Source organism: Dipodomys merriami, unplaced genomic scaffold (genome assembly GCF_024711535.1).
Source record: "Dipodomys merriami isolate MVZ:Mamm:240054 unplaced genomic scaffold, mDipMer1.0.p SCAF_21, whole genome shotgun sequence".
Taxonomy (NCBI): Eukaryota; Metazoa; Chordata; class Mammalia; order Rodentia; family Heteromyidae; genus Dipodomys; species Dipodomys merriami.
In genome coordinates, this window is record NW_027203493.1 from 15925702 (window position 1) to 15947803 (window position 22102).

At 43.7% G+C, this 22102-nt stretch overlaps 1 protein-coding gene across 2 annotated transcripts in view; it reads left to right on the forward strand.

Annotated features, from left to right (window-relative positions):
- Positions 1 to 1015: 1015 nt before the first annotated feature.
- The window catches only part of Slc1a2 (solute carrier family 1 member 2), a 135742-nt gene continuing 114655 nt past the window's right edge, over positions 1016 to 22102 (forward strand). Inside the window, exon 1 of one of the 2 annotated variants that reach the window (XM_070032593.1) lies at positions 1016 to 1152. In XM_070032593.1, the coding sequence (XP_069888694.1) occupies positions 1136 to 1152 (17 nt within the window). In that variant the 5' untranslated portion in view covers positions 1016 to 1135. Of the gene's footprint in view, positions 1153 to 16297; positions 16496 to 22102 lie in introns of those variants that run through there. The other variant, XM_070032594.1, reaches the window with a different exon arrangement.

Here is a 22102-nt window from a genome sequence, read left to right on the forward strand (position 1 = left end):
AGGGCGCACCGCTGGACCCTAATAGTTCGGCCCCGCGACCAGTACGCCTGGGGCCCTGGGGTTCTGCGGGGCCCGGCACCACTGGCTAGGAAGCGAGGTGGGGGAGGGGGGTGTGCCCGCTGGTGCGGGTGAGCGTGCGCCGGGGCAGGTGCACCGAGGGGGGGGTTAAACCAAAGATTGAGGCCGGTGGGGGCGTCTCGGGTCTTGGCGCCGTGGCCCAGCGCGCTGGGTGACTCGGGGCCACGCGGGCTGCTGGAGAGGAAACAATAGCGACTCTTTAGATGCTGGGTTTCTGCCACCGGCGGTCCCAAACCTTCCCGGACGGCGGGCAGGGATTCTTTTCTTACTTGGCTAATTTATGGCGAGCGGTTGAGGAGGGGGGAGGCAGGGGAGGGGAGAGGAGAGGATCGCCGTCTGGAGATGGTGGTGGTGGTGGATGGTGGGGGGGGGGGGGGGCGGTGGTTAAAGGAGTCGCCCGAGGCTGCGGCGCGGGTGATGTCAGCTCTCGACGAAAATAGAGAGGGATAGCCTGCAAATCCCCGGCTCCGGCGGGGCTAAATCTTGCAATCCCCTCCGCGGCCGGCGCGGAGCCAGGGCAGCGCGGCCTCCCACCGCCTCCCCGCGCGCGCACACACCCGCACCCGCGCGCACGCACACACGCACACATACACCCCCCGCCCCGCGCACCTGCCCTCCTAGTCCCCCCCCCCACCCCCACCACCCAATCCCGGGCCCCGCTCCCCGCGCCCGCCGGCCCCGCTCCCCGCGCCCGCGGGCCCCGCAGCACCAGGCAGGCACAGGTGGCGGCGGCGGCCGGGCGCGCGGTGGGCGGGTGTGTGCGCCCCGTGGCGGCCGCGGGGACCCGCGGAGGGGAGCGCGGGGACACGCGCCGCGGGGCCGAGGGCTGGCACCCGGATTAGCGCCCGCTGGAGCCTCCCGCGCCCGCTGAGGCGCTAAAGGGCTTACCCGGGAAGGTTGGGGAGGGGGGGGAGAGGGTGGTGGTGGAAGGGCGGAGAGAGGCTCCCCCTTAAATACCGCTCCCCCGCCACACTCGAGCTCACCCCGGCTCCCGCTGCCTCCCTCGCTCGCCGCGGCCGGACCGAGCCCCAGAGAGGAAGGGGGGCGTTCCCAGACCATGGCCTCGGCGGAAGGGTGAGAGGGGGCTTAGCTCCGCGCCCCCAGCCCCTACCCGGGGTGGGGGAGAGGTGGGGAGGTGGGGAAAGCGGGGGAGGGGGTGGGAGGGAGTCGCTCGCGGGTTGGTGACCCCTCCTCTCCATCCAGGATGGGGGAGGGAGGGGGAAGGGGGAGCCCAGAGAGGTGGGCGCGGGGGCTGGGGTGCTGGTGGCGGGGCGGAGGTTTGAGCCGGGGCGGGATGGAGGGGAAGGGAGTCGGGTTTGCTTTGGGGAGCTTGCCTGCTTCACCCCAGTTCCCAGAAACGGCGTTTTGTTGTTGTTTTTTGTTTGTTTTAGCCTCGTCAAAAGCCCTGGGCGGGGGGCGGGCGGAGGGGAGAGGACGTGAACTAGTGTGAGAGAAAATCCTCTTGAGGGTTACTTTGGAGAATTATAAAGAACGAGGGGATTGATTGGCCTCGGCGGTGGTAGGAGCAGACCCGGGTCCGGGGAAGCGGCGGGCTGGAAGGTGGGGATTTCTGGGGATGAATTAGCCGCCGGGGACCGGGGCTGGGGCGGGGCGTGGAGGGGAGCGCAGCCTTGAACGTCAAGAGTTGGGGTCTGCTTGCAGGGAGCGGGGACCCCTCTCATTGCTCCCCCCCCCATGATGGAATCTCCCTGGCTAGCTCTAAGAAAGAGTGCAAGAGATTTGGGTGCTTCCCGGCAAGAGGCGGGGAAGCCTAGTAGTTTTTTTTGGGGGGGGGGGGACAAGCTCCCTGGGGGAAGAGCGTTTGATTTCTCTTGTTCTGCTAATGGCCCTTTTGCTTCCTGGGTCTGCAGTTGGTATCAGGAGAAATGTCCCAGTGAGAAATAGGATAACTGTTGTTTTTTTTTTTCCCAAGAAAGAGACGGACCTGCAAGGGACCCCCCCCCCCAAAAAAAAGTTCCTTGAACACTACCACCTCAGATAAGGGGCTCTGGACCTGTGTCTCCCAGGAAACCCTTCAGGCTTACCAGAACCTGAGTAGGGATAAAAAGACTGACTGGGGAACTCAGTGTTTGGGTTCATTCCCAAATAGCCTCTAGCCTCCTGCGAGAGATCACTTGGACTCATGTCATATGAAAAGCAAGTGTCCCCAGTTCCTCTTGGCTCAAGTGGAGAGTCTTGGTGTTGGCACTTTCCAGAGCTCCTGCAATTTTTTTTTTCCAACTTCATGGGCTTGTTTTTTGGAGGGGAATGAGTCTCTAAGCAGGAGGGAAGAACTGATGTCCCAAAACCTGATCTCTAGACTCCAGTCTCCAACAAAGAGAAATTGAAGCTGTCTGTCTGTGTCCAGGAGAAAGAACCCATCCTTGTTCTGTCCTCTGGTGTCCTTCCAAAGGAGTCTGGCATCTTACCATAACATGGAATTTCTTCCTTCTTTTCTGTCCTAACAGTTCAGCCGTTGTGGGCATTTTTGGTGCTATGACTACCCAACGGTGCTCTAGAAAGACACCTGTCTGTGTACAGGAAAGTGGCATCTTGTGCTAAAACAGACCTCTAGAATTAAATATTAAGAGCCCATATGGCTCAACATCAGTGCCTGCCCATGTTTAATTTACAAGCCTTTCATACTAGAAGAGATATAAAGGCATTTCTGGCTGCCTTTAGGGTCGTTCTAGACTCACCTCTGTTATAAAGGCTGGATTGGAAGACATCCTATAGAAGATGGATGATGGTAGTCTCCAAAGTCCTGCATCTCCATTTAAATGGCCTCACAGAGAAGGGGGAGGTTAAGACAACAACCAAACCACCAAACCAAGTGTGTTTATTAGACCTTTGTCCTAAATGAGAGTAGCCAAATGATTTGTTATTAAATATAGAGCAGAAGTGTTTTTTCAGTATTTAAAAGAATCTCAATGAATACCATCTTTGTGCATTGTGCATGGTCAAGAAAAGACTGGCCTGAGGAACTTGTAATTTAGAGATTAAATAATTCATTTAAAAACAGGAAAGATTGCAAAACAAGAATAGAAAGATCTGTGATCAATTACTTTAAAAAAGCAACTGATCAGTGGGTGTCATTCTCAAAGTCCTTCTTTTCTCCCAGGGGATTTTTTTTTTTTTTTTTTTTTTTTTACCGAGTCCTTTGGTAGTAAAGAGACATAGGGAGTCAAAATCTGAGACTGGCTTTTTTGTTGTTGTTGTTGTTTAAAGAAGTTCAGGGCAGGACTTGAATTACTAAATTGTTCATGTGAGATGGTGAGACTCTTTTGCCCCTTTGGTTATTTTGGTTAATGTACCTTGAAAAGGAAGAATCCCCAGGCAGATCTCAGTTATTAGCCTTTGCCCTTGAACAATATTAAAGCTGTTGCCTTGAAATAGCCATTGCTGGGGGAGCAGCAGAAATAGCAATATATAATTACATGCTTTCAATACGCATCAAAAGCATGCATGTATAGTTCAGCTCTGATCTAGAATGTTTGGGAGAATGGGATAATATGGGAAATGGACTGTGCTAGCTAACATGTTGATTAGGAAGTTCTGAAGAATTATTAGAAGCAAAAGTGACATCTTACATGTGTTTACCACACTACTTTGAAAACTCACTATGCACGTCGTCACATTTGATTCTTTCAATAACTATGCAATTGGAAATCCAATGAAAAGGGACTTAAAAAACTGTATGAAACATGATACCATTTTCCTAGGCAGATTCTAGGACTTGGCAGAGGTCTAGGATTATTGTCTGGAAATGCAAGTGATCGTTGAAAAGTGTGCTAGACATGGCCCACGCAGATCACCAGCATCCTCTCAAATCTTTGGTATACTTACTGTGCCCAGTTGTATTTTAGAACTTAAAAAAAATCTCTACACTTGCTCTTTCACAACACTGGTTATTTGAGATTTCTGATTGTTTGGGGTTACCAATATCTGACTTCTGTAGGCAGCAGTCACTTTGGTGATTCCCAGGCTCTGAGAAGTAGTTTCCTACAAAGCAAGATCTAATTTGATTGTCAAACTTAAACATTTTTTTTTTCTGAGTCCCTTGCCATAGCTAGAGTTACTGAGATGGCTTTTAGACCCCAGGCCCAAATTGTAAAGGGAATACAAGTAGTTGGTAACTAACAAGCATAGTGTCTATCATTTACTAGGTTACGGTGGAGTGGCCAGGGATGGTGAAATCACCATACATCCCACAGACTCAAGACAACCAGTTTACTGATCAGCAACCTGGAGCCAAAGGGTCAGAACAGAAGCCAATCATGGATTTCAGTTTGAGTTAGATACAGTAAATGAAAAAAGTGTTGACAAAGAAAAGAAAAACCTAGCAAGGGAGACCCTCTGAATTTCTTATTTCAAGCCAACCAAAGCACACCATAGCAATTTCCTTCTCCCTCCTCCCCAGGGGAACAGGGGTGAAACCAGCTGGAGATGGAGCCTAGGGGTGAGCAGAGGGCATGGGGTTTGGAGGGAGAAAGGTTTGCATATTGCGTGTCTAGGGCTCTGCTAGAAATTCCCTTCTTATTTCAAGAATATAGAAATTGTCCTCCTTGGGTAACATGTATATTATTAGAGGTAGGAGAAAGCTACTTCATTGTTTACTCAGATAATCACTTGTGAGCAATTGAAAGCTGATTTCTCGAGGAATCATTTCTAAACCCAAAGGAGACTTGTGAAATGGAAACAGCGGGTTATTAAAATCAGAATGACAGGTCTGCACAGCAGCCCCAAATGCTCCCTTCTTTTCTCCTTTTCTGCAACACAATTAGGTGTCCTCTCTTTTAGCTTTCAGGGACATTTCAGACAAGACAGAGTCCTTAAGAGATGATGATTTGGCTGTAAAATCAAGTGCTGTGTAGCAGCTGAGTGTGAGGTTTCTGGGTTAGTGTGCCATAGATCCTACAGTTCCAGAAGGGCAAGCCTTTTCTTCTTATCTGTTTTCTTTTCTTCACACTTTGAAGCTGAATACAGATTGATTTCAGTGAAAATTCCCTCCCTCCTTTCCTTCCTACAATGCCCAGATGACTATTCTCCTCCCCACCCTCCTTCCTGGGGAAGGCAAACTAAATTGTTTTCTGTATTGAATTGTTTTCCCCATTAGACTGCCTCACCTCTTGGAATAAATCGAATCTTCTCTTCATTTCAATTGCTGGCTATAATTATGCTAACCTAATAAAACACGGATAACTTAAAAATCCCCTAGCAATGATAGGCAGAGGCATGGTTCTCAAGGTGATCAGTTTTGTTTGCAGTTTCAGAACTTGGTCGCACAGTCTGAAAAAGAACTAACAAAGCCAGGCATTGCCTGCCTGGCTTCTCGTCTTCACTTCCAGACTCTCGACAATTTAGGGGGCAGGTAGGATGCTTCAGAGATAGGATTTTTTTTAATCCATATGATGACAATTTTCTTGTTTTACCAGGATTGTGAGCTAGCTCTCACCCCCTCCTACCCACCCCTCACGCCACAGTATTCCAAGTGCCAAGTTCCTGGAATGAATTAATTAAGTGTTTAAAAATATCTCACGATTCCATCTCCACGTGCCCCATCATTGATTGGAGGCAGATGGGAGGCTTATTTGTTAGAATAGAAAAGGACTGGCATCTTGTTATAAGCCTGGTTGTTTGGCTTCAAATAATAGCAGAAAAGACAATGGGCCAGCCAGTATTAACAGAGACTGAGGATAGATTCTTCAACTTTGAAAGAGAATGGCTCTTTTGCTTTGTGCTTTGTATTGTTTCTCAGTAGTGTTAAGGTTTGCTTATTTCTCTTATTTACTTACTTCATATCTCACTCAGATAACAGGAAGGACCTCTGCCGAATTGTCCAATGTAGCTTTAGGTAGTCTTGCCAGCTGCTTTGGATTATAGACCCAGTGAGCGAAGGCTGACCTTTGAAAATAGGATGAACAGAATAAACTCCATTTTGGCAGCTGGACTTGATCTGTGTCAGTCCCTATCCCTTCTAGGATAGATGGTGGCAAAAGTTAAAGACGTTGAATGAAGTCCTTGGGGACAAAGATGGAGCCATTGTGCTCACGCTCCCGTGTCTATTAAAGGCTTCATTTAAATTGCAGAGAGTACTTTCTTCTGCTACATTCGGTCAGGAGGGCCATCTGTCACTTGCTGTTCCTAATCCAGCCTAGGACTGTCCGACATGTGTTTCCCACATCCACGGTTCCTGGCCACTCTGCTCTCAGGAAAACAGAGCTGGTGACAGAGCTGTAAGCAGTGCATGTCCCACCACTGAGCTTTGCAATTTCAACAACATTGGACATGATGTCCTGGGGCCACAGGTGTTCTGAGTTTTGGCTCCTAGAGGAATGTTGAAATGTTCAAATGATTTCCCTACCTTAATGTTTCACCTTAAAAAAGTCCAAATTCCAACTTCTCATAAAAATCAGGACATGTAGCTAGGCACCGGGTGGCTCACACCAGTAGCCCTAGTTACTCAGGAGGCTGAGATCTGAAGGTCATGGTTCAAAGCCAGTCCAGGCAAGAAAGTCTGTGATACTCTTATTTCCACTTAACCATCAAAAGAGCCAGAAGTAGAGCTGTGGCTCAAGGTGTAGAGCACTAGCCTTGAGCAAAAAAAAGCTCAGGGATAGTGTCCAGGCACCACACACACACACACACACACACACACACACACACACACACACACACACACACACACACACACACACACACACACACACACACACACACACACACACACACACACACACACACACACACACACACCACACACACCACACACACACACACACACACAAAATCAGGAAATCAGCTGGGTGCCTATGGCTCATGTCTGTAATCCTAGCTCCTCTGGATGCTGCGATATGAGGATCATGGTTCAAAGCCAGTCCAGGGAAGACAAATCTGTGAGACTCTTATCTCCAATCAACCAGCAAAAACAAAACAAAACAAACCCCAAAAACAGAAGTGGAGGTGTGGCTCAAGTGGTAAAGTGTCATCCTTGAACAAGAAAGCCAGGGAAGGGCCCTGTGTTCAAGCCCTAGTACCAGCGAAATCAGGGGATTTGATTACAAAGAACACTAACATTTTTCTTGGTACTATTCATTGCGTCGTTCCAGCCCATTATATATTTTTTTATTATTGTGAAAATATCATACAGAGGGGTTACAATTACATGGGCAAGATAGTGAGTACATTTCTTACCAAGCCTTGTTGCCTCCTCCTTTGTTTCCCCATACCATCCCTTCCCCTTTCCACCCTTCCACCCCCACAACCTCCCTACCACCACCTCCTCCTACTCCCCCCAGTATTAAAAAAAAGATTTTACATGCATTAACCGATTAAATCTCTACAATATGATGCAGCAGGGGATGATCATTGGTCCAGTTTTGCAGATATAGGAACTGAGACATACAATCATTACATAAATTCTTGAAGAGTTCACAGCCAAGTGGGTGCAAAACCAGGCCTGAAATTCTGGGCTCCTGCCTGTTGCAGACATTTTGCTAACCAGTCATCATACCTTTAAGTCTCATGTCTTTCTCCAGAGTCAAAGCACCTGTCTTCTGTTGAGCACAGACTCTTCATGTTATTTCAGTCACTTTCCTCATGTTAAGTATTCATCTCCCCTTCCTACCTCGCACCAGCACAGCAGTGAGCCTGTGAGCTTTCATCCTATCCTCCCAGGGTCTACTGTTGCTTAGTAGTTTTGGATTAGAAGACTTCTTTAAAACCCATGTTGACACGCGCGCGTGCATGTGCACGTGTGTGTGTGTGTGTGTGTGTGTGTGTGTGTGAGAGAGAGAGAGAGAGAGAGAGAGAGAGAGAGAGAGAGAGAGAGAGAGAGAGAGAGTGTGTGTCTTGAACTCAAACCATTGCAAGCTTGCTTGGCTTTTGTTTGCTCAAAGCTGGTGCTCTACTTCTTGCTCCACACCTCCACTCTGGCTTTTTGCTGATTAATTGGAGATGAGTCTCATATTTGTCTGCCTGGGCTGGCTTTGAATAGGTGTGAGCCACCAGCACTTGACATCAACTTTTTCCACTTAACCTCTTAACCACTTCTTACTATTTTCACTAACTTTTCCCCAGGTTTCTCTTGACATAATCCTTCAGTATTTACTGATGGCAAAGAAGCTAACAGCATTGTCTCCTTGGGATGCAATGTTCTGAAATAGCCCAGGCTACAAATACATGGGCTGATCTTGAGACGTTGTCTTGGATATGTGCTTTTAGTGGTGAATGTAGCTAAGGTATTTAGCAGCTCCTGGAGCTTATTCTTTCTTTGTTTTATGATTTAACTTACCCACTTTCAAAAGGCAGTGATTGTCCCTCTAGGAGTAGGACCGATGCTTATTTTGCATCAGGTGTGACTTAGGGATGCCTTTAGAATTGTGGTAGGAATCCTTCAGATTTCTGTGTATTTTTGAAGAATAGAACCATTTTTTGAATAATCAACTGGGGGGCAGTAAAGGCCAGCACACTGTCCAGACTTGATGATCTGACTTCCTTTGGAAGCCCTTCAGTCCTTAGGAAATCCCAAGTCTCATAGGAGTCCATCCTCTGGTTAAAAAGAGTTTCTCCACCAATTGTAGAAATTGGTAACAATGAGGTAATCACCATGTATCGACAACAATCATTTCTATTTCTCTATTCTGTCTGTGGCCATATACATATATACTATTTGAACTTATTGTACTTTTATTAGACTATGCATCTCTGACTTTATTCTATCCTGGGATAAATTCCTAATGTGATGGTCATTTTACTGAACAAACTAGAATTTAGAGAAATTTTGATTTTATGTTGTTACTGGGTACCTTGCCTTTTGTCATCTCATTGTACCATATTTCATATTGCTCTAACTTTGCAATTAGTCCCTATCTCTGCAAACTGTCACAAACTCTCCTTTTCTTTAAAAAATTTTTCCTTCTGTTTTATTTTTTCTTCTAGTCATTTTGATCCAAGAAAGCAATGAAACCAAGTGCCTATGAAGAGTCTAACAAACTTAAGAGGCAATGCATAGGAAGAAAAGAAATTAGTTTATCTTTGAATGGATATGTAACATTTAAAAGAAAATAAAACCAGAGCAATAAGTTTAGGTAACAGAATGGTTGTCTCACCCAGTTATAGACATCGAACCAGATAATTTGGAATTGAACAAGTAGTGGTACATGAGAGGAGAGAAGAGGAAAGAGACGGAAGATGAAGGAAGGGAAGCTTCTTTTTCTATTAGGTACCAGGGAAAACTAACAGTTACTGTCAGAATTTTTTTATTTTTGTTTTTATCTCAGTCTTTCCTGAGATCTGATAGTCGGCTTTACTGAGAAAGTGGATGAAAGCCAGCATGAACAAAGCACAATTGGGTAAAGTTGCTTAGGGCTGAAATGGATTGGTACCAACTGACAACACACATGCTAGACCCTGTAGGGACTGGTGCTACCCAGGGGAGGAGTTCAGCTGTTATTGTCTATGTTTACATGTAACATATTGTGTAGAGAGCGTGTCAAGAATGAATATTGGACCAATTTCTAAGAATGGATTAGAGAGTAATGGAATTATAGACCGAATCATTCCCCAAGTGCTTTTCTCCAGATTTCAAAGTCATCAATCAACAGATATTTGTAAAATCATCATGGAATCATAACACTGGAAGCACCATTGATTTTTAGATCATGAGTAATTGCTAACATTTCAGTAACAAAAAAGCAATCACTTGTTTGTCCGTTTGAAAGCATTCAGCCTTGTATTCTTTTCATAGACCTTGATGCACTGAATTTGGGACATCCTTGCTGGTGAAGCCTCCAAAATAGACTTTGAGGTGGAGATTCACGTGCCTGAAGTGGATATTTTCAGCATAAATTCCTGGGAAGGAGAGAAGGAAGGGAAGGTGGGCGGGGAGAGAGAGAGAGACAGAGACAGAGAGACAGAGAAAGAGAGACAGACAGACAGAGACAGAGACAGACAGAGAGAGACAGAGAGACAGAGACAGAGACAGAGAGACAGAGACACAGAGAGAGAGAGAGAGAGAGAGAGAGAGAGAGAGAGAGAGAGAGAGAGAGAGAGAGAGAGAGAGAGAGAGAGAGAGAGAGAGAGAGAGAGAGAACCAGTCACAGCAAAGGCCACAGATCACCCATGGGAAGATCTGGAGTGAGTATGGACGTTTCCCATGGTTCCCAGTTTCTGTGTGGTTTCTGCACTACATCCAATGATGTAGTTGTGTCAGGGCAGGGGGCACAGCTCTGAGAGTGCACCGGGCAAAATTTAGAAGAGAGATACAGTCAAGAGCTGTCATTTATCCTAGCAGCTAAGCCAATGAAATCTTTGGCCAGCTTCCTACAGCGTCTACCAGACTCACCAATTCAAGAGAGACAGCAGTATAACGGATGCAGTTGCTTTCAACCCGACTATCCAGGCTATTGTGTTATAATCAAGCTATCATGTGTGGGCCAAATTCCATTAACCCCTTGATGCCTATAGGATGCAACATATCAGTTAGAAGAATCGGGTCTAGAAATCTGTTGTACCACCCAGGAGCATTAGTTAATAGCAATGTACACTTGAAATTTAGAAGAGTAAGTATGTCTGAAGGGTTCACAGTACAAGACACTAAGTGTATAAAGTAATTGATATGTTGGTTAGCTCAATTTAGCTATTCCATGGTATATACATATGTCAGAACATCATTGTTGGAGATCATAAATATGTGTAACTATTTGTCAATTATAAGCAAGTAAACAAATACATAAAGCTATAGCTTAAAAGGAAGGTGTAATAGGGAGCAAATGGAAGAGAAAGTGGATCCCTGTAGATATGAATAGCTTTGGCTGTGACTCACACAGCTGTGTGGTCATGCCTTACCTTCTTATTAAATATCTATACAATCACAGATAGATATGGTGCCTGTTTCTTCACAGCTACTGGAAGCAGATGATGAAAATCTTTTTCTGTGATGTTGTCCTTTTGAGGGTGATTGATCCAGTAGAAGATAGTTATTTGACATTTCAACGCCAGTTACAGTCACTGATTTCTGTCTGGAGTGTTGAGCTTAATGAGAGGGACCAGGGAGAATAAAGATGCATGAGAGTTAGCTATTGCCCAAACTTCTGGCCCTGACAGAGGCTGTGTGTATCTATTTCTAGTACTGATAATTTCCTGTGGAAAAAAAGTGAGAAATGAACTGGATGGATGAACCCTTTGTGGAATATTGACTGTATTTTTCTATTAACTTGAGAAGTCAGTCTTCATTTCTGGTCCAAAGTTCTTAACACTTTTTTTTTATTATCTTTAAGTATTGTCCAAAAGAGATGCCATTCAACAAAGTAGTTTATGAATAAATACAGTGTGTCTTGGTCACTGTCACCTCTTTCCACATTCTCAGCCATTCCTTTCAACCGACTCTTTCTATACACTGACATTTCTTGGCTCTATTTCACTAATACATATTTGGATGTTTTCATAAGTGGTGGAGTAGTTTTTTACATTACTCAGGCCACGAGATGATTCCTTGGCTGGTATTTATTTTCTCATATCAGTTGATTCTGCTTTCTGAGACCAGGACTCTGGGTTATATTAGTGCAACTGAATTTAATTCAGAGAGTTCAATTGCAATAAAAGGTAGAACAATCTAATCAAAGCCTTATTAAAAATTGCTTTTCAGCTGGGCACTGGTGGCTCAGACCTATAATCCTAGCTACTCAGGAGGTTGAGATCTGAGAATTGAAGTTTGAAGTTAGAATAGGCAGGAAAGTCTGTGAGACTCTTACCTCCAATTAACCACCAAAAAGCCAGTGTTGAGCTGTGGTGCAAATAATTGGATGCTAGCCTGGAAAGGAAAAATAAAGCTCAGGGACAGGACCTAGACTCTGAGTTCAAACTAGGACACACACACACACACACACACACACACACACACACACACACACTGCTTTTCTTTTTTCCTCATCTGTTTTAAATTAATAAAAACTTGTTGTGTACTATGGCAGATTCCTATGGTGCATACTTCCAGTATATATATATATATATATATATATATATATATATATATATAAATATATATATATATATAAATATATATATTTATATATATATACCAGTATAAGAATATCACTGATTATATCCAATCTATACTTAGAAAATACATTTTGTACATGATATACAGCTACAAACCAACTAAAGAGATCCAAAGGATTTGCTATCCATTGTCAAAAATAGTTTTTTTTATCAAAAATTCAGCTTTTTGTTTTCCAGGCCACCATAACACAAAGATATGACACCATTAACAACATAGAGGATGGCATAAAGAAGTAAATAGCGTCTCCCATCCCAATTCTGGTCTTCTGAATTTCTCCTGGAATTCTGCTTATCTTCTTTCTGTTCTTTAAAATATTTTTCTATGTACATATAAACGTCCTAATTATAATATGCAAATTGAATTTTCTATGTAAACTATTGTAAAAGTTGTTTTTCACTTAACACTACAGGCATATTTTAGGCATATAAGCATGTGACATATACATACATATGCATATATCTTTAATATAAACTACATAACACCTAAAACATATACTGTAGTATTTGATAATGGTGTACTCTATGGCTGTATAATAAATGGCATGGCCAGCCCTCAAGTGATGGACATATAAATGACCTCTGAGTCTATAACAAAGAGTGGAATATGAATTGAACATGGTATGAGGCAAGGGCACTGAGACCCTGGATAGGAGATATTAAAATGGCCTAAATGGGCTGGGAAGGTGGCTCAGTGGTAGAGCGCTAGCCTTGAGCTGAAGAGCTGAGGGACAGCACCCAGGCCCAGAGTTCAGGCCCCACGACCGGACTCCCCCTCCAAAAAAATGGCCTAAATGAGGGTCTAGAGATAATTCAGCATTACCAGATTGCAGGGTTACTGGAAGGACTGAGTGACCAAGTTTAGGAATGAATTGGAGGCAGAACATAAAGCCACCACCTCTTGGGTTTCTTACTTAGCAAATTAGGGGTGCAGTGAGTGCAGAAAAGAAACTCAGAAGAGAAATGACATGCTTGAAGAAGAAGACAGTGGATTTGGTTCAGCAGTCTGGGTTAAAGGTTTTTGTTTTTGTTTTGTCAGTTGTGGGGCCTGAATTCAGGACCTAGGTACAGCCTCTGAGCTTTTTGCTCAAAGCTCTACCACTTTTAGCCATGGTTTCACTTCCAGTTTTCAGGTGGTTAATTGGAGATAAGAATCTCATGGACTTTCCTGTCCAGGCTGGTTTCGAACCATAATCCTCAGATCTTAGCCTCGTGAATAGCTAGGATTGCAGACATGAGCCACCAGTGCCCAGTTAGGTTAAAGTTTTTGTACAAATGGTATATCAGGTAGCAATGCTCACTCTAGAGGAGGGATCTTCATGGGGTAACATTTATAATAACAGAAATGAATGAGCTCAGCCAGACAGATCATGAAGCCAGAAAAAAGAACTGACCTAAGGAAAGAATCATCTATAAAGATAGGCAAAGGGAGGTGATTCAGGCTGTGTAGGGTGCTGAGAAGTAAAGAAGGGAATCAGAACACTGCAGGTGTCTTGGGGTGCCGGATAGAACCATGTACTCTAGAGACATTCAACAATGGTCATGCTGCCAAGTGGGTATTGGCTCAGTCAAGTTCAGGCCACCACTGGCCTTTGTCAGAGCAGTCGGTGAAATGACAAGTTCATTCTCTATGTTGAAGTAGGCCAGGAGTAAATGAATGTAATCTTTTAAGTATGGTTGTCTCAGGGAGGGTGGGAACAGGAAGTTAGATATAGGTCAGGACAGGATTACATTTGGCTCCTTAGTTTTAGGATGTGGGGTTCATTCAGCTTGCTCATTTTCTAAGAGAACAGTTTCATCAGTGAGGTGGTGAGGACTTGAATACTCTGGGGAAGATGTTGAAGAGGGAAAGAATAGGAAACTGAGGTCATTTGTTGTTTGCTTCTGGATGTCCCTGCAGGGGGAAAGGGAGGACAACTCATAGCAGAAAGGGATGAAGTTCACCTGCCTGGATCGCCAGATCCACACAGACAATCCTGTGCCAACTCCAACCTCCAAAATAAGGGATTCCTGCATCTTCTTTGTATTTCTCTTTTGCTGGGTTTAAGCCTGTTGAGGACTAGTTCATTGTTTCCTCCTAGATCCTAACCTGGTACATTCAGTGAGGATCCATTGACTAAATACTTCTTCACCTCAGCCCAGGGATGCACAGCTAGATTCCCAGGTGACACTCAAGCTGGGTCTCTTCTAGGGAGCCTGTCCTTTTCTTATACTTTGTTCAGATATCTTTCAGCACTTCATTGAATCAGACGACTAAGTGTTTTCTTGCCTGTCTGCTCACTATCTTGGTATCTCTCTGAGAAACAGAACTGCACTCTTTGTGTCTCAATTTATTACTGTTATCACAATGAATGTTAGGGAACTGAATTGTCTACTTTGTGAAAGAGACATGAAGGGTGTAGAGAAGACAGAAGTGAACTCATTTAAGTGTGGCAGCAAGACCAAGGTTGAGGAAACACATTTCTCTTCTTCTTGGGAAGACTATGGTGGCTAGTTGAACACCCCTGGCCACCAACTAATACCTAGCTTTGTGATTGTTAAGGGTTAGTAGGAGCCAGGTGCTGGTAGCTCATGCTTGCACTCCTAGATGCTTAGGAGGCTGAGATCTGAAACATCAAGATTCACAGCTAGCCTAGGCAGAAAAGTCCATGACACTCTTATCTATAACCAGCAAAAAAGCTAGAAGTAAAAGTGTGGCTCAAGTGGTAGAGTGTCAGTCTTGAGTGAAAAGGCCAAGCAAGAGTGTGAGGCCCTGAGTTCACATCCCAGTACCAGCACACACAAAAAATGAATTAACAGCCAGCCTCTGGTGGCTCACGCCTGTAATCCTAGCTTCTCAGGAGGCTGAGATCTGAAGATCACAGTTCAAAGCCAGCTGGGGCAGAAAAGTCCGTGAGACTCTTATCGCCAATAAACCACCAGAAAACCGCAAGTGGCACTGTGGCTCAAGTGGTAGATTGCTTGCCTTGAGCTGATGAGCTCAGGGACAGCGCCCAGGCCCAGAGTTCAAGCTCCACGACTGGCTAAAAAAAAAAAAAAAATAGAATTAACATGTAGATAATAAGAGCAATCACTTAGTAGTGATAAAGCCAAAAATGTATTTGCCATGATTATTCATAGCCCCATTCCCCTCTCTGAGAGATTATACACTCCTACATCTGTGGTTCAGTGTCATTAAGTGTTAATCTCTGAGCCTTCAGAATCATGATTGCCAGTTCCTCTCCCTTGTATTTTATAAAAGAAAGCATGGAATGAATTTGGCAAATTTAGATACCAAGAAGGGATCTCAGTCAGAGATAGTTTTTCACATTGTTTTGGTGAATAAAATCCAGAGCTTGACAGTTTAACTGCTACTTTAGCAGAAGAAAACTTATCGGCAGCTGATGAGATGATTGCTGAAATGTTGCTTTTAACTAGTCAAGAGATTTTCAATGCATTTGCTATTCCCAGTAGAGTTCCTAGGTTGTGGTTTCCTGCAGGTCTAGAGTTAATGTTTTGTCGTTTGAATGTGTGTTTCCTGGTAAACTAAATAGAAATGTTAGATATTTCTATTTTTGTGGAAATGTAGTTCTTTCAGTTTACAGGTGACTTGTTTTGGGGGAGGAGAAGTGGGAAGATACTTGTCGCCTGTTTGGTTCCAGATAAAACCATGTTCGGGCGGCTCCTCTCTTCCAGGAAGGGAAAGGTCTGTAATTGGATGATGGAGAAAGTCTTCAGCTGAAATCTTAAGGGAAATGCTACATTCCTCCTAGACTCACGGCCAGTGCCTCTCAAGCTGCTGGTTTTGAAGTAAAATTACAATCGGATATTTAAGACTGCCTAGCTTCCCTGATACAGAGAGGCCACTGTCAGTGAAAAGGAAGAAGGCGCCCGCTTTTTGTTTGTACTCTTGGTAGGTTTCAAGAAAAATCAACTCTGGTTGGCAAGATACTGCACACACTATTGTCCTTGTTCAGTGATCAGAAAGGCCTATCCCATTCATCCAGCAGGGGGCGAGGCGGAGCCATGTGCTGCCAGCTGCAGGGCTACGGGGATTTTCCTGCAGTTCTGAAGCTAGAGCCAGAGGGCAAAGTGTCCTTTCCCAGGCCAGCACCAGCTGTTGCCTGGATTTTTAAGAAGGGAAGTCCTACCACTTTGGTTGTTTGCATTCCAAGTGACCTGGAGTTGTTAACTCAGCCAAAGACTCAGAGCTTTCTGGAGGGCAGAGCCACACTGGGACACCTGTGGCTGGTGAAGACACCCAGGAGGCTGGGACAGAGTGCACAGCAGCCACCATTTACTGTCCCGCGGCCTCTTCCTCACCTTGCCCTCATCCTCTCAGCTTCTCCCTGGGAGAAGATCCACTGGTTCTGCAGCTCAGGTATGTCCAAACTGTTCTGTCCTACCGTGGAAGTTTGTCAGGGGAAGGTGGCCGCCATGGAGAGACGTAAAGCATGGGGGAGGGGGCCTTGAGGGATTAAAGAGAACATTTTGAAAGGGTGGAAAGAACCCAGAATAAACAAGACAAGAATGGCAGCATGAAAGCAGTTATTCTTTTCAAAATGACTAACCAGCCACCCCAGAAGACGAGCTGGTGATTCAACCCAGTTGGCAACGGAATTAACGCAGGGATGAAAACACTGTGTTTTGGCATAAGGACCCACTCCCTCAGGAGTCTGGGGTTCATCCTCATGTCCGTATGTTTATCTAAAGAGAACTCTTCTCTTTGCCTTTGAGCTAAGCAGCTGAGGCACGCCGATGAGCTGACTGCTTGCCCACATGTTCAGAAGGCAGGCAAATTCTGATTCTACCAGCTGTGGCTTTCATGTCTCATCAAGAAGCATTTTAAATTGGCCTTTGAGAGCCCCGTGTCTTTAGATCACAGTATAGTTGTTGAATAAATACATGAAAGTGGTTGAAAAGCTCTCTCTGGATGGTGCCTTTTAACATGAGCACTTGTGGTTTCTTTTTAAAGATAATCTGAAGTTATCTGGGCATAAACAAGGAAGTAAAGCAAGTTCCTGACTTGGGCACTTTTCCTTGGATTATTGTTTGAGTCTTACCATCTTGGAATTTTTAATAGCAAGGGGCTTTTTGCCCCTTGTCATTTTGCCTTACACACCACCCACTGATTGTGTGGCTGTATCTTCTGGGAAGCCCGACTTGTCCAGGCTTAAATGATGTATTCTCAAGGGCGACAGAGAATGTCATGAACAGGAAAGATGGCCCCTTGCGGTGATCTAGAATAGGAGATACTCTGCATAGAACAGCTGGGAGCCAGCCTGGCAGGCATGCATAATGATAGGTATTTTGGCTGAGAAAGATGCAAGTAAAAGTTCCTGTTCTGTTGTTCATTATCCTGTATATGATGTCAGGAAAGTAATCAGTCTCTCTTAGAGTCAGGAGTTTTTTGTTTTTTGTTTTTTTAAAGTAGGGATAACGATAACAGCACCCACCTGATGGGGAGCTAAAGAAAATTCAGACAAGACACTTGTGAAGTACTCAGCACAGTACCTGGAATGTGGATTATTTCTTGTAATGATAACTGTCATTTTTCTTCTTGGAATTGTACTACCCAGTCCCTTTATGCTTGCGAAACTTAAATCATTTTCCTTTAGCCTCTAGATTTTACAAATCACTTTGCTATCCTGAGGTGAACACCCACATGTATGTTAGTTAAATCCACCCCACACCCTAGGTGATAAGATTAGAATGTAGGTCTGGATCCTTTGATCATATGAGTAGTGTGTTTGCATTCTCAAAGGTTTGTTTGTAGATTCTTCTATTATGAACTTTTAATCCTTCAACTATTTTTACTCACTACACTTTTAACTCCCAAATGTAGAGTGTTGTTTACTTTCCCTTACTCCAGAAGGGTGTCATATGAGTCAGCTTAATTCAGACATTATATGCTTAGAATCTCACAAGTTAAGGGCTCAGTCCTACAAGCCTACCTTCATTTCCAATGCCATAAATCCAGGAGCTTTCCATGTCCTGCCCTTCTGCTCTGTAATTCACTAGAGCAGCTCACAGGATTGTCAATACATTTGATTCATGTTTCTCAGTTTGTAATACAGAATACAATTCAGGAACAGCCCAGGGGAGACAAGACACAGGGCCAGGAAAGTGGGAATCGTAGAGAGCACACAGAACTTGGCTGACTTTTTAGATGTCCCACCTCCCAATACCTGAGTGTGTCCATCAACCTAGATGCCCCCAATGCCATTCTTTTGTTGTGTTGGCAGAGGCTTTGTTATGGGGACCCAATTGGTTAAGTCATTGGCCACTGGTGCTCCTCTCCTCTCCCTGGGAAATTTGGGGTGGACTGAAAGTCCTTGGTCTTTCTGGTGACCGGCTCATTCTGAAGCTATCTGAGGACCTTCAGCCACCAGTCACCTGATTAGCATACAAAGACACTTATCCTATCACTATATTAAGATTCCAAAGATTTTAGGTATTTATCAGTAACCTGGGACTAAGGCCAACTACTTTTTTAAAAAACTATATCACAACTCTGTCATAATATCCTCCCTGTGAAGTTAACACCAATAGCCCTAACAATTGGTCGTCCAAGATTCCCAATACCTTAAGGCAGATCAGGAGTATTTAGTCAGTAATTTTGGGGTGGAAGATTCAGATGAGTTTGCTCAACTGAGGAAGATATGACAGAACATTGTAATTATCAGATGAGTAGGGATGTGGGGTAAGGAAACAATGTGTGCAACAGAAAAAGATGGCTCAACCTCCCAATGAAAGCACAAACATGCACATGCACACGCACACACACACACACACACATGCATTTAAGCACTCAAAACTTTCTATGTGATTATTTTTTTCAGACAAATCTGGTAGTTAGAAAGACTTTTGTTCCTGATGCTATTGTTTTTCATGTTTTCTTTCCCTTAAATTGTCAAAGGATGCTCATTATTTTTTCAGAGTTGAACATATATGGTATATAACAGCAGTAAGCCACATTAAGAGATTCAATAGTGATAAAAAGTTTGTCCACAATACATTCATTCACTTTACATAAAATTAATATGTGTGTGTGTGTATGTGTGTGTGTGTGTGTGTGTGTGTGTGTGTATGTGTGCGTGCACATGCACACACCAGTTCTGGGGCTTGAACTCAGGGCCTTACACTCTTGCTTCACTTTTTCTTTCAAGGCTGGCATTCTACCATTTATGCCTTACTTCCACTTCTGATTTTTTGACTGGCTAATTGGAAGTAAAGCGTTTCATGGACTTTTCTGTCCATGCTGGTTTCAAACCTTGATTCTCAGATCTCAGCTTCCTGAGTACCTAGGATTACAGAAGTGAGACACTACCACCTACCTCATTCATTATCAAGATTTTACAAGTCTGTATCATTCATTATCTCACTTACCTGCAATAAATAACCTTTAGCCTTAGGCCATATCATAATAGATGAATACTTACATTTCAAACTATTTTATATTTCATCATAGATGCATACTTACATTTCAGTACATTTTTATATAAAGATAGGAATGTAGTCTAAAGATTATGCTCAAAGATATTTAAAGATGAATATGTTTTTTACTTAACAATGTTGAACATGTGAATAAGTGAATCTATATGTTTGTTTAATGGCTCTATGTTGGTTTCCATTTTGCAGATACACCATGACTTCGAAACCAATCTCCTACTGTTGGATAGTGAGCTGGATTCTAATTTTTCACTCTTATAAATAGCTTGTCTATACAAGATAGGCTACCCTTGCTAATTTCATTATTTCCCTGGGCCAGATTGTTAGAAGTGAAATTGCTATGCTCATACTGGACTGTCCAATTATGCAGTCTTGGTGTTGGAGGTTCCCAAACCCAGTTCTCTCTTTTTTTCCCCCCCAGTCAACTTCACATCAGTGTTAAATAATTAACTGCAAAACTAAATGGCTCAGGTTAATTTTAGATTTTTCATCACATGACCAAAACCTGAACCAAAGTTCACGTTGCTGTGTTGAATCTTCATATTTTATATGCTTTCCCTGACAACCCACACCAATCTATACTGAAAATATCATATTCTTTTATATTAGGGCTTTTATAAATATTGCAGGACATTCTCTGATTTATGTATAATTATACAGATCTCACACTGTTATTTCTAAATATTTACTTTTCTTAACTGATTGCTTTGGGCAAAAAAGTGTCCAGTTTATGTTGATGTAACAAACTATCTGAAGCTGAGTATTAACTTATAAAGATGAGTTTGAGTCATGATTCCAATAGTAACAAGGTACAAATGGAGGAAGGCATCAGCTTTGTGGCAAAAACTCTCTTAGCTGTTTTATTGCAGAGGCTGTTTTGTGGCAAGGGAATGGCTGCATGCAGGAGAAACCCAGCACACAGGGCAGCCTTGTTTTCTAACAACTTGCTCTCTTGGGACCTAACTAACTGCTGTGAAACCTGACTCACTCTGTGAGGCCAGCATCATTCGTCCATTTATCACTTCAAGTTTTTACCACTTTACTACCCCCACCACTTCACTACCACCACCACCTTTTTTGTGGTCATCTAGATTTTGTCCCTAAGTCTATGGTAGTAACATCATATAACAAAGCAAGATGGTGGATTGAGGAATTTTGGATACATGAAGCAGGGGAAACCCTATGCTTTGCCTTAATTGTCTGATAGATCAAAGTCAACATATTTGGGCCAAATAATGAAAATTATTTATCATAGTTTCCTATATGACTTTTGGAGGCATTTGTAGGGAGTCAAGTACCAAAGGTTAATGCTTGACTTGACTTCCTTAGGGACAAAGGGAGATTAAATTGGACAGATGGCAGGATGGGGAAAAGGGGAGGAGGGAAGAGGAGCAGTAAGGCAGTGCTAAATGCAAATGTGGGTGGTCCTGCCCTTTCCAGACTGTAGGAACAGATTGCAAGCTAAATAGTTTTATTCCAGAAGTAACTTGCAGGCAGATGCAAATAAATTTGCATCTAGAAAACACTTCTAGAACATGTGGTCTTCTAGAACATTTGGTGGGCCTGCCGTGGGCAAGTGATAGGGGCTAGCAAGGTGTCCTTCCTTCCTTGCAGGAAACTCTGGATGGGTTCTTCAGAATAAAAGTTCCCTCTGATTCTTGAAAGCCAGAGGGGGTTAAATAGATAAAGCATAGTTTAAGTTTTCTGCTACCCAAAGGAAGATTTTTGACAGTAGTTAACACTCTGAACACATCGTATTTCTGACACACCAGGTAATTTCTATTAACAGATAAACTAGGCTTACCAAATATCTGCTTAAGAAGTCTGCAATGCACTGTAGGGTTGCTATAGACTTAGTACCTTTTGAAAAGGACTGCTTTTGGGGATAGGCCTTCAAGTCTGAGCTATGTTTCTTTGGGCAAATTCAGACCATCTTTTCATTTCACTCACTTTAGAATTAAGAGTGATGATGCCGGGCGCTGGTGGCTCACGCCTGTAATCCTAGCTACTCAGGAGGCTGAGATCTGAGGATCACGGTTCAAAGCCAGCCCAGGCAGGAGAGACTGTGAGACTCCTATCTCCAATAAACCACCAGAAAACCGGAAGTGGCGCTGTAGCTCAAGTGGTAGAACGCTCGCCTTGAGCTGAAGAGCTGAGCGACAGCACCCAGGCCCAGAGTTCAAGCCCCACAACCCACAAAAAAAAAAAAAAAAAAAGAAAAGAAAAAAAGAAAAAAAAGAATTAAGAGCGATGATGAGTCGATATGAAGACTGAAATGAATGCGAAATTGGCTTACATATTGTGTTTCTACTTGTTGTCACCATGAACTCAGAATGTTCTAGAACATTTGGTCCTGCCCCTCATTCTCCTGAGGCCCAAGGTCATAGTAGAGTGGGCTAGGATTTTAATCCCAGTTCTGCCGCTCGTTGCTGCACCAGAAACCTGTCCATCATTATAACTCAGCGTGATTGTGAGTTTTCAGGACTCAGAGAAAGAAAATGAAGTTCTCTCATGTCTTAGTTCATTTGAACTGCTA